At 45.6% G+C, this 12666-nt stretch overlaps 1 protein-coding gene across 3 annotated transcripts in view; it reads right to left on the reverse strand.

Annotated features, from left to right (window-relative positions):
- LOC139050837 (cyclin-D1-binding protein 1 homolog) overlaps positions 1 to 12666 on the reverse strand; it is an 84450-nt gene that overhangs the window by 13062 nt on the left and 58722 nt on the right. For all 3 annotated transcript variants that reach the window (XM_070527631.1, XM_070527635.1, XM_070527628.1), the window contains one exon: positions 10393 to 10510. In XM_070527631.1, the coding sequence (XP_070383732.1) occupies positions 10393 to 10510 (118 nt within the window). The remainder of the gene's footprint in view (positions 1 to 10392; positions 10511 to 12666) is intronic.

Genomic DNA, 12666 nt, shown 5'->3' on the forward strand with positions numbered 1-12666 from the left:
GAAGACGAAGAGAACGAGGAGTTAGAGAGGCCGGGCTGCGCTACGATCACGCTACCATCATTGTCCAATTCTCCTGTAAATAAAACCATTCCTCCACAACTCCTCGTAACAGTTGTGGTGGAGGTGCGGGGTAATCGACACCCGAAGACGGAGGCTGAACCACAAGTTCTTCGACGGAGCCGTCGCCTTGCTGGACTGCCACCGAATTCACCGGAGCTGAACACGTCCCACGACGCAGACGAACAACGGCCTATGCCAACTGCTGCCCCAAGTTCTGTTCTGCAACTGAGAGATGCGCGTCCCTTCGCCGGAAGATCGGACGAAGACGTCGAGGAATGGCTCATCCATTATCACCAGGTGAGTGCCGCCAACAGGTGGAACAGCGCTTCTCAGCTTTCTAACGTCGTGTTCTTTCTAACGGATACTGCGTTGGTATGGTTCGACAACCACGAGGAAACATTCACAACATGGGGAAGATTTGTTTCGGAAATCAAAGAGCGATTCGGCGACTCCGCGACGAAAAAGAAAAGGGCAGAACAGACGCTACTGCAACGTGCCCAAGTACCAGGCGAAACCTGCACGACCTACATTGAGGCAGTAATAAAACTGTGTAGGATGGTGGACTCCGTAATGTCCGAGGAGGACAAATTCGGGCACATCCTAAAAGGAATTGCCGAGGATGTTTACAATTTCCTCATTGCAAAAGACAGCCTGGCTTCCGTCGCTGACATCATTCGGCACTGTCGCACTTTCGAGCAACTGAAGACGAGGCGGATCACGCCGAAGTTTGGCAGGCTAGCCAATGTGACCACAGTTGCAAGCGTAGACAGCAACCATCCCCTCGATCTGGCATCAACGATACGACAAATAGTTCGGGAAGAGCTCAGCCCGCACGCGCAAGTGACACATCCAGGCACTCATAGCTTCCGCCTACCACCAGATTTTGAGCCAAACGTGGCATCCTTCTCCCCGTATCCTGCGGCAAGGGGCACTGAGGATTATGAACTCGCGCCCCGACAGCAGCCACGTCTCTACGACAGAGGCCCTACTTATGATGCTCGGCCACAACGAGAGCAGCCGCGTTTTTACCCCCGAGGCCCTGCGACTTCTGTCAGGCCGCGGCAAGAACAGCACCGACCCTACTACCACGACGCGACTTATGAAAGATATAACGGATTTCAGCATGCAGCAGAGACACGTTATCCTTATGACCACGAACTTTCTCGCCGCCCACAGCCGTCAACCATTCGTTTCGAGGAAGACGCTGTGAACCGCGACCCTCCTGTGTGCTACAACTGCGGTTCCACAGGCCATATAGCTCGGTATTGTCGCCAAGCACGTCAATCACGTAGGACACCATCAATGTTCTCGCCACCCAAAAACCGTACTTCATATGACCTGCGGACGACCGATTTGCTTCCAAGGGGTCACTTCTTACACGAGACAAGACACAGCGATTCGCCAGCATCTGACCGGAGTTTGACGCCACCGAATAGCCGGCCCCGTCGCTCTCCGTCCCCTTGGCGCCGTTCTTCCTCACCGCCGCCGGGAAACTAACATCCGCGGCCAATGGAGGTGTGGTCGCCGGACGGTCTTTGCAAGAAATACCTCTGCCTGTTGTGATGTACAAAAACAAAGTGAATGTATCGATTGACGGAATACCGACCATGGCGTTAGTGGATACTGGGGCGACTGTGTCTGTGATGAGCCTCTCTTTCAAAAACCGTCTAGGCCACAAAGTTATGTTTTCTTGGAACGACGGTACTACCTTTCGTGGAGTAGGTGGTGAGTGGCTTCATCCCCTTGGTGTTTGTGCTGTGAGTGTTTCGTTGGCTGGGAAAGTGTTTGTGTCGGAATTCCTTGTTCTTTCTCGTTGTTCGCACGATGTTATTCTTGGTATCGATTTTCTTGAACAGTGCGGCGCTTCCGTGGACTGTGGTTGTGGCGAAATATCATTGAACAAGTTATTAATATCAGCACATTCTGAACAAAGCTCGGGTGGTGAAGACAGGGACGCAGACACACTCAGCGTTCTTGATGAAGTCATTGCACCGTGGTGCAATGACGCCCGTTCGTGTTTTGGCAACTACTGTTGATGCTGATTGTGTTGACCTTGTAGTTAGACCTCTCCGCATAAACTGTGCTAAAAAAGATATACTTGAGCCCTGCTCTGTCGTGTGCATGACGAAAGGAGTCACCACATTGTGGGCGCTGAACTGTTCCGCCACGCCAATTGTCCTTCCTCGCGGTATGAAAATCGCTCTTTTCGATGAAACCGCATGTAGCTCAATAGCGGCACTAACTACGGACGTCTCTACAGCTTGCTCTCCTTGCGATAATCGCCATTCTGAAGAGCTAATGCTTGACATGATCAGCAAGGGTCTCGGTATATCGGAACGGCAAGCACTGGTGCAAGTCCTTGCCAGGCATATGGCTGCATTCGACTGCACGCATGGAGATGCACCCCTTCATTTACCGTCGTCCCGCGCTCGTCACAGAATAGATACCGGCTCAGCACACCCCATCCGCCAGAAGCCCTACCGAGTGTCATCGTCCGAACGCAAAGTTATTGCCAAGCAAGTCAAGGAGATGATGAACAAAGGTGTCATTCAAGAGTCATCTAGTCCATGGGCAGCCCCAGTAATCCTGGTCCGAAAAAAAGATGGCTCCTGGAGATTCTGCGTGGATTACAGACATCTAAACGCAGTGACGAAGAAGGATGTCTATCCACTACCGCGTATAGATGACGTCATTGATTGCTTACACGCTGCTTCTTACTTCTCAACACTTGATTTGCGATCGGGGTATTGGCAAATACCTATGGACCCTGCCGACAAGGAAAAGACCGCTTTTGTGACTCCAGATGGCCTATTCGAATTTAATGTTATGCCTTTTGGCCTTTGCAATGCTCCTGCCACCTTTGAAAGATTCATGGTCACAGTACTACGTGGTCTAAAGTGGGAGATATGCATGTGTTACCTCGATGATGTTGTAATCTTTGGCCGCATGCTTGAAGAACATAACGAACGCCTCAGCCTCGTTCTCGACTGCATTGAGAAAGCTGGACTGGTCCTAAACTCAAAAAAGTGTAGGTTCAGCGAACGTCAAACTCTGGTCCTGGGACACTTAGTCGACAAAGATGGCGTCAGACCCGATCCTCGTAAGATTGAAGCAGTGAGCTCCTTCAAGCCACCGCAGTCAGCACGAGAACTCTGCTCATTCATTAGCCTATGTTCGTATTTTCGTCGCTTTGTTCCCCGGTTTGCCGACATCGTTTATCCGTTGACAAGTATTTTGCGACAAAATGCATCCTTCAATTGGACACCAGAGTGTGACGCATCATCCTCTCAACTGAAGTTTATACTAACGTCAGCACCCCTCTTGTGTCACTTCGATCCATCTTGCCCGACTGAAGTTCACACTGATGCTAGTGGAATTGGGATAGGAGCGGTGCTTGTACAACGTCACAGTGGCGCAGAACATGTTGTCGCATATGCCAGCCGTTGTCTGAGCAAATCTGAACGCAATTATACGGTTACGGAACAGGAATGCCTGGCAGCCGTTTTCGCCGTACAAAAGTTTCGATGTTTATGGTAGACGATTCAAGATTATCACCGACCATCATTCTTTATGCTGGCTGGTCGGTTTGCGTGATCCCTCTGGTCGCCTCGCACGTTGGGCGCTGCGCCTCCAGGAATACGACTTTGTGGTATCGTACAAGAGTGGCCGTCGTCACGCTGACGCAGACTGCCTCTCTCGGATTCCTCTTGCGACTACCGACTGCGATGCTGAGAATTTTGACCACTGTCTCGCTGCTGTTACTCCTACGTTCCCTGACGTGGCAGACTTTCAGCGAGAACAACGGGACGATGTTACCCTTGATCCGCTTTTTGTCGCCGCCCGTACTTGTAAAGGCAGCGGTCGCTTTACTGTCTGTGATAAATTGCTGTACAAAACTAATTACTCCGGGCATGGAGCGCGTTTTCTGCTTGTTGTCCCCGAGAGTCTCCGCTCCGACGTTCTACGCGCCATGCATGACGATGTGACATCCGGCCATTTCGGCTTCGTACGAACGCTGCACCGCACGCAGGAGCGCTTTTACTGGCCCAAGATGTACGAAACAACCAAGCGCTATGTCGCTAGTTGTGAAACATGCCAACGTCACAAGCGACCGACCACCGCAGCGCCGGGTCCCCTTCGGCCATTGACACCGCCCAGTACGCCGTTCGAGCAAGTAGGCATTGACCTTTTGGGTCCATTCCCGTTATCTAACAACAAGAACGGTTGGATAATTGTCTGCGTAGACCATCTTACACGGTATACAGAAACTGCAGCCATACCGTCTTCCACCGCTGCTTCATGACGGTCTTCCTGCTCCGTTTCATGGTCCTTCGTCATGGCCCACCACGTGTCATCATCAGCGACCGTGGTCGCCAGTTCACGGCTGATGCCATTGAAGAGTTACTTCGTTTGTGCACTTCACAGTTCCGTCATTCCACGCCGTATCACCCACAGACCAATGGCCTCGTTGAAAGGACAAACAGAACGCTGACTAACATGCTTGCCATGTACGTCTCCTCCAATCATAAGAACTGGGACGACGTGCTGCCCTTCATCACTTATGCATACAACACGGCGAAGCATGAAACCACGAACTATAGCCCATTTCATCTCCTGTATGCAAAGTTACCACGAAGCCCTCTGGACACCTTCTTACCCTTCGTACTGCACAGTGATGATTCTGTATCGAAGACTTTGTGTCTCGCCAAAGAAGCGCGTCGAATAGCTCGTCTTCGTACTCTGGCCTCGCAAAGTCGTTCGAAAGAGCGTTATGACCACCGTCACGTACAAGTATCGCTGCAAAAAGGTGACTTAGTCCTTCTTTGGACACCGCAACGCAAGCGTGGATTGTGCCAAAAGTTCTTGTCGCAATATTCAGGCCCATTTGTAGTTGTGGACCGCCTGAGCGAACTCACTTACGTCATAGCTCGCCTACTGTGCAATGGTCAGCGATCAAGCAGAACTCAGCTGACTCATATTGCTCGCCTGAAGCCTTTCTACCCTGCTTGTCCATCCTGACTCGCCCCACGGGCTTCGTCTGCTTGCGGGGAAATGTAACAGATACGAAAGGCACGGACAAGAAGAGAAGAAAGAGAAGACGAAGAGAACGAGGAGTTAGAGAGGCCGGGCTGCGCTACGATCACGCTACCATCATCGTCCAATTCTCCTGTAGATAAAACCATTCCTCCGCAACTCCTCGTAACAATATATATATATCCCTCCTTTTAGAGTAAAAGGGCAAAGAGCAGATTAAACAGAAGTAGCTGTTTTCTTGCACCTGGTGAATCTGTCAACCTATTTCCTGTATTTCCCGGACTATAAGTCGTGGTTTTCCCCAAGAATGTTTGTTGGTACATCTAGTACAATGGTGCGACTTATACAGGGTGCACCGTAATTACTGTCACATTTTTATAGATAATTATGCCTCTAATTTTTAACATTTCTCCACATCATTGCTTCAAACATTCCTGTAATCTTTCTTCTGTATAGTGACAGTGTTTCGTGCAAGCTTGTTTATTTTCTGGGAAATTGCACACCCTAGCCCACAACGACCCACAATCTCGTCATTGAGTGAGGCCGAATACCCCTTCTGAGATTGCCAACATTCTAAAAATTCACCGCAGAATTACTTACTGGGCTCTTAAGCAGTGCACACTTAAGGATTTACCCAGTGCTGGTCGCATTGTCTCTGTGGAAACTTGTCACCTTAAGAAAATTTTGCGGAAGAGGATCCTATGCTAGCCACTGTAGAATATCGGAAAGCTGGGCTTGGGAGCTTAATGTGTCAGCGAGAACAATTAGAAGAGCCGTGTGAAGGGACCTCAAGATGTTCTGTAGGTTTCAGAAAAGGAATGGACTGACGAAAGTGCAGAGAAAAGGGTGATGGAGAAAATGCCAGTTTCTGCTAGCAGGGGCGGCAAGAAAAAACACTCGGCAACTGCTTTCACCAACGAGAAAATTATCATGGTAGACGTCCGTCACAACACTCTGAACTCTTGTGTGCTTGTTTTGATGTCAGAGCTTAGTGAGGCAGCCACTTGGACAGTTTTCCTAAGCTCCCATCTGGAATCTCTCATGGAAAGCTCTGCATTCAAGGGCTCTTTTAAAACTCTGGTGTCAGCATTATGTTTTATTGCATCATGCTTTAACGAAAGCCCATTGCCATAGCCCACATCACTGCCTAGTCACCGTCATTATTTTAGCAGCTATATGTTCTACGCCACTTACAGCGACTGGTTTTAGGCCCTTTTACAGCCATGTCACATCTACCATGAGGAATTCATTGTGCACGCCATCCATAATACATCGTGAACATTACCACTTGTCATGGCCCTCTTTGGTCAAACCTGGCCCTTGCACCATAAAACACCACACATCATCATCAATCTGTCATGGTGTGAACTGGGGTAACCTCCATGGACTGCATTACTCGTGTTTTTCTGCCATAAGGACCAGATATCGATATAGACACATAACCTAGAGAAATTCTTGAGCCTCAATCGCCGCCCTGGTCTTAGCACCACTTCAGCGTCTTGAACTTTGCAGCAATACCAAGACCCAGCATACAAATAAACAATTTAATCGACACCACCACAGTGGTGTCATGCGCTCATGCCAGACTTCACTCCAGCTGAAAAGTGATTGGAAAGATACCCCGACTTAAACCAAATGGACTTCTGTAAGTGGTCTATTCTTGAAGCGGAGGCCCTGCGTCTATCAGCACACCAGCGTTGTGGCTCTGAAAAATTGCTGGAGGGACCATGGAGAAAAATTCTCCTGGGGATACCTTGTGCACTGTGATTAAGGCCAAGAGCTGACATATTTAATATACTTTACAAAATGTTTTGAATCGCATTTCCAAAATATCAGGCAAATGCTCAACAAAAGCTTTTCTGAAATTTTGTATGATCAACCAAAATATTAGGCATAAACCTCATGGTGCACTCTATATATGCATAAAATGGCGCACTCTGGCCTTATTGCACTCCATATATGCTAAAGATATACTACACTAATAATGACCTAAAAATGACACTTTTTTCGCCACCAAGCCATTTGTCATTCCGTATTGATCATCGAATGAAGAAAAGCAATGTATACCTCGAAGCCTTCATCACGAAAACAAGCCAAGACTGGAATTGCCTTCCTGCACCCATTGTCACTATCACAGATCATGATGTGTTCGAGTCAGCTATCTGTGACCATGTGCTGCCTCATTAGCCATTTTTTTTTCTTTTTCTATTGCCACTCCTCTCTGTAATGCCTGTACGGCATTGAGAGTCAATAAATGAAATGAAATGAAAAACTATGTACACAGACACGAGCAATATGAGTGTTCCTTTGTTTTCCCCAAGTACACTACGCTGCAGAAGCAATGCCAGCAAAATGCCTACAATGTCTTGCAAAAGTTACTCGTGACGGTGATGATGACTCGTTATGGTGACTGAGCAATGCTGCTGGTTGAAATGGCTGAACTTTTTGAGTGAATCAGGGGATGAGGCACTCGATGGGTTCGAATGATGTGAAATAAATGTTGATTTTCTGCTACTAAGAGGAGTGCTGGTTGAAGTGTATTTCCGCTAGAACTTGCGGCTCAAAATTTTTTACTGAAATTTAGTGCCCTGAAATGGGCAAGTACAGCACCTTACAATGAGTGTACAAGACAGCATAATCGTGTTTCATCCTGATGACTGAATTAAAATAGGTGCGCATCGTCTTATACACTGGTGTGCACTATATACCGATTTTGTCTTCAACACTCCCGAAAAGTGGGGGCGGTGTGAATTACAGTTAGGAAAATATGGTAAGTGCAAAAGACAGTAGAATAAAGCAGACTAACCCTTTGTGTTTGCACTACGTCATTAGGAAAGTCTGTTTCAAGATTTGCAAACCTCTTACGCAGTACTGATGTGCATCTGCTTTGCAAAATGAGAAAGCAGTTACCTGAAGAGCAGTAGTTTTCAGCTCTCTAATCCCTCAACAAAAGCACATCAAAATTGTAAATATGACCCCACTTAGACTGTCTACTCTAGACAAAGGTGACATATATGACTCCAAATTATGCCACTATTTTGTGAATGAGACATTTCTCAATATCTTGTAGCTGAAGTAAAGATTTTATCTAAACTGTAAATGCTCATGTTGACTTTGCCTGTTCAAAGGATTTTATCATCTGAAGTGATAACTTTCTTGTTGCAGAGTTATGAACTTTTAAGTTTAATGCTACGTGTGTTTTGCTTTTTTTTTTCAATTTTGGGGGAGGGGGAATCAAATAGTTGCAGTGCTGGACTAATTAGAGCAATCCTGCCATTTGCATCCATTTGAATAGGTCTTCAGTTGCGAGTCTCAGCTGCCACACATGACAGGCCACAGTGGAACCTCGACTCAATTTTAGGAGTTCAAGTTCATGCAACCATCGCTCGCACTTTCTGGCTGTACTGACCAGCACGGGGAGCTGCAAAACTAAGCTTGGATCAACCAATGTTAGGCAGCAGCTGCATGAAACTGGGTGAGATAAAGGTCCTGCCACCAATGTAGAAGTACTTATAGAGCCTTCTTACAGATTTACTCTGGCAAATCAGACAACAAAGAATGCAGGTGCAACAATGGAACTTCAATTCTGAATAGAGCACCAAAGGCAAGCAAAAAAAAAAAAACTAAGAAAACGGCTACACTGGTAGACTACCTTTTGGAAGACAGCATTTCGTCAATAGAAAGAGATTACCTATCAGAGAACCAGAGAAAAGTGCAACTGGAGGCCCAAATCCCACTCTCAATTTGCGACACTGTCTTTTGACATTACAAATTTCACTCTCTTCCCAGAGGCGTGGACCTTTTTTCTGTGACTTTTAACACTTCTTTAATGTCTTTAAAAAGAAAAAAAAACTGAAAAAAAAATTTCACTTGGTGTGATGGCGTCAGTGTCAACTTGTTAATTTTGATAAGGGTTGCGGAAAAAGTCTACAAAGGTTGCCATGTTAAATTCTTTTAAATGTTAACAGTGAACTTCGATTAGATTTAGTGTTCTTTACAGAATGAAACACCTAAGAGAGATTGATACAGAGTTTCAATATTGCGTGTAGGTAAAATATCTGGGCATGTTTACCAAATTAAGCATCAGGGAAGGTGAACAGGAAAAAGAATATCACATCAAATGGCCTGCCACTGGCAGGCTGAACAATGCAGAGTATAATCCTACAATGGCACTCTGCTAAGCTAAATAACTAAATAGGAATGATTGCTGAACAGCAGAGCACAATGTCAAAAACAAAAGGGAGTAGACGTAGACTTAGTTGGAAACCAGCGCTGCCTTTCCTACACTGTAATGGCGGTACGACATGCCATGGCAAAGTGATGGTGATGCGGCCATAGCAGTGTCGGAGGGAAAGTTGCCGCAGGGAGGGGGATGTCCCTGCAGCACAGTCTCAGGAACAATAATGTATGCCTGGGTCCCGTGCAAGAACTCAGATGCCAGAAAGGAAGCAAGAGGAACTTAGAAAGCTATGCGGGGTCCGAAGGTCTCAGTGCATTCGCCGTTGACAAGCACAGATTGAGATGTCTTTGCCATGCGCTACAATTTGGCAATGTTTCACCAACTAGCCCAGACATACACTTTCATTTCACCAGTTAAGTAGCAACTCAAGTTCCCATATGCTATTGCAATAAAATGAGTGTTTGCTTGAGGATGAGAAAGAAGCTGCAGGTAACATTTGCCATCCACAAATCCATCTCATGCACTATGTTCTAAGCAGATCTTAGAACACTTAGAACATATGTCCCAGCATGAGGACTAATTACTCTAAAAAAATGTTGCAACTTTTGAGGTTTATCTTGTTCCACAATGATGGTGTCTACTTACTTTAGCACTCTGCACTCACTATTTTCCTTTCAGGAATACTGCAATTTGCCATTTAGCCAGAGGAGTAATTTTTTAAATAGCTATCTCATGCAGCATTTTTAAAAGAACGGTACCCTCTCTAGTCCTTTCAAAAACCTGAAAACTAACGAGTGCACCTGTAAGCTGTTGCACCATAAAAACTACCCATTAACAAATACCAGTACACTGCCCATGTTTTAGGAGACAAAATTGCACAGACCTGCTATTTCTCTTAAGATACGGCATAAAAAGAATGAGTAAAAGAAAATGAAAGCATTCCCTGACACTATGTTCAGCTGCTCTCAAGCCATCTCAGCTGTGTCAGAGCCTCTATCAACATAGAAAGCAAAATTGGATTGCATATGACAAAAAGGAAATGCTGTCACTGCAAGGGGACTACTGTAAACGGTTGACAGATGCTTGGTTCAAAAGAACACATACACAACAGCAAGTACCTGGGATAAGCAACTCCCTGTCCTCTCCAGACCAAGTTAAAACAGGAGTTTGGTTGAAGCCATTGCGAACTGGCATACGCGGCATATCCACTGCCAGAGCTTCATCTTCATCCATTGACTGCGTCAATAAAAAAGTGGCAAAATTTATTATTTTGCAAGAAAATGTGAACATAAAGTAAAGTGCAGCACCATGGCCAATATTTTTGATGCAGAGGCATTTTGTTTCTTGTGTATGCTTCATTTCAGCGGAAATGAAAATTAACCACAAACCAAGAACTCAACTCCAACGAGCAAAGTGATGCCTCGCTGTTTCCTTTTCAATCTGGTCACAAAGCATTTTGGTATGAAAACTTTTGCAATGTGTAGTATACAGCAGGGTTGGGCAAAGGTAATTTGCAACTGTATCATGATACAGATGTGTGTGTGTGCGTGTGTGTGTGTGTGTGTATATATATATATATAAATAACCGGACAAGGTTATCAACGAATGAATCAACAACACGGAAATTGATGCAGTTTTTCGGTTGTTGACTTCTTAGTTGTTTTAAACACTGACAACGCAGGTTTTAATTCACTTGTTTCAAAGACATTGCTATGTTTCCCAAGTGCCTTGATCCTTTAGAATTGACGCACAAAGTTCCTAATGAGGGCTTCATCAGATATTTAGATTTAGGGCTGCATTTTTGCACCCAGCATACCTGCTGGGGGCATGGCATGAGCCGAGGGGGAAAAACACTGTGCTTCCTTTCGGATCCGCTCATTCTAAATTGGTTATTTCACCTTGTTTTGACAATGCCCTAAAAAGATCTTGTGAGTGCAGGGAGGAAGACAGTCTACTAGGAGAGGCTAAATGACTGGCTGAGACTGGCTATCCTGCTCTGTTACTGACTTCGGTGGTGGAAGATTTGCTGAAGCGGTGCAAAGTGGGAATACACAATCTAACGGTATGTCCTGAAAAGCCAAGAAAAGTAGTAGTCGTACCCTACTTGTATCGCATTTTTCATAACCTCAAAAAGATAGGTAACAGAGCAGGCGCCCAGGTGGTGTTCCCTGCTTCTGAACACCTGCAGGGTCCTTGCAGGTATGTAAACAAGGAAGAAAAAGCAGCGATAGTTACTTGTTCTACACAGTACTGCAGACGTTTTGTTGAGTGCACAGGCAATGCAGTTTATTCTGCTCCCCTGTCATGTGGTAAAGCATATATAAGTTGAACTGGCAGATGTCTAAACGAAAGATTAAAGGAACACTATTATAACGTGAACATAGCAATTTCAGGGCATTTAGGAATACACTGCCGAGAGTGCGCATGCGTACCACATTTTGAAAGTACAACAGTGCTTAGCCACTCCTCTGACAAGTTAACTAGATTAATAGACAAAGCAGCAAATATGGATAAACTGGATGGCACATGTGTAAGCATGGTGCCCCTGACACTGACTGAAAAAGAGAAAAGGTTTCTTGGTGTGTATGTTTAGAGGAACATGTAGTTGTGTTTAAGCGGCCAACATGGGCACGTGATTGTTGTATACGTTTCTTTATTTTCATGTGTCATGTGTATGCTATATACTTTGTACACTTCCGAAAATAAAACTGGCTGTAAGTCAGTGCATGTGTGCGTTGCCTTCTCGTCCTTGTCTTTTTGCACTGCTATTCGTTCACTATGGACCAATTACTGTCCCACAAAAGTAATTGAGCAATTACTCTAATGTAATCTATTACTTGTGTTATTATTAATGTAAAAATACAGTAAACAGAATGAGATGGCCTGGCTCTTTCAGTGCATCCTCTCCAGCCCTTCATGCATTGTTTGTCTTCACTAACAACTGCTTTTCAAAAGTTGCGTTGGTCATCTTCCCTCGTTTTCTTGTGAGGACATTAGCAGTGATGCAATGAAAACTTGCTCAACATGCACGCCGGAGGGAAGGATGGTGTTGTAAGGTGTGAACACCAGACAGGAAAATTAGGCAACAAAGGTCGGGAACTATCCAATGAAAATGGAAAAAGCAGTCCAAGCTTACTGAACATTAGCTTATTGACGTGGTGGTGCTCGGGCCACATAGAAGTGCAAATATATTATGCAAACAATATAGGATGCGTTACCTACTGTTAGGATCAGGCAACAAACACTGAGCGCTGAGTTTGCCTGTCTGAATATACGCATCCACAAGGCTGCTGTGTGGCACGATTGTGAACGTTATACTGTAGTTATCGCCCGTTTTAGGTGCTCAAAGCTGCATCACCTGCCACAGGTTGTCTTGTCAAAGTAACTGCAAG

This window comes from Dermacentor albipictus, chromosome 1 (genome assembly GCF_038994185.2).
Source record: "Dermacentor albipictus isolate Rhodes 1998 colony chromosome 1, USDA_Dalb.pri_finalv2, whole genome shotgun sequence".
Classification (NCBI taxonomy): Eukaryota; Metazoa; Arthropoda; class Arachnida; order Ixodida; family Ixodidae; genus Dermacentor; species Dermacentor albipictus.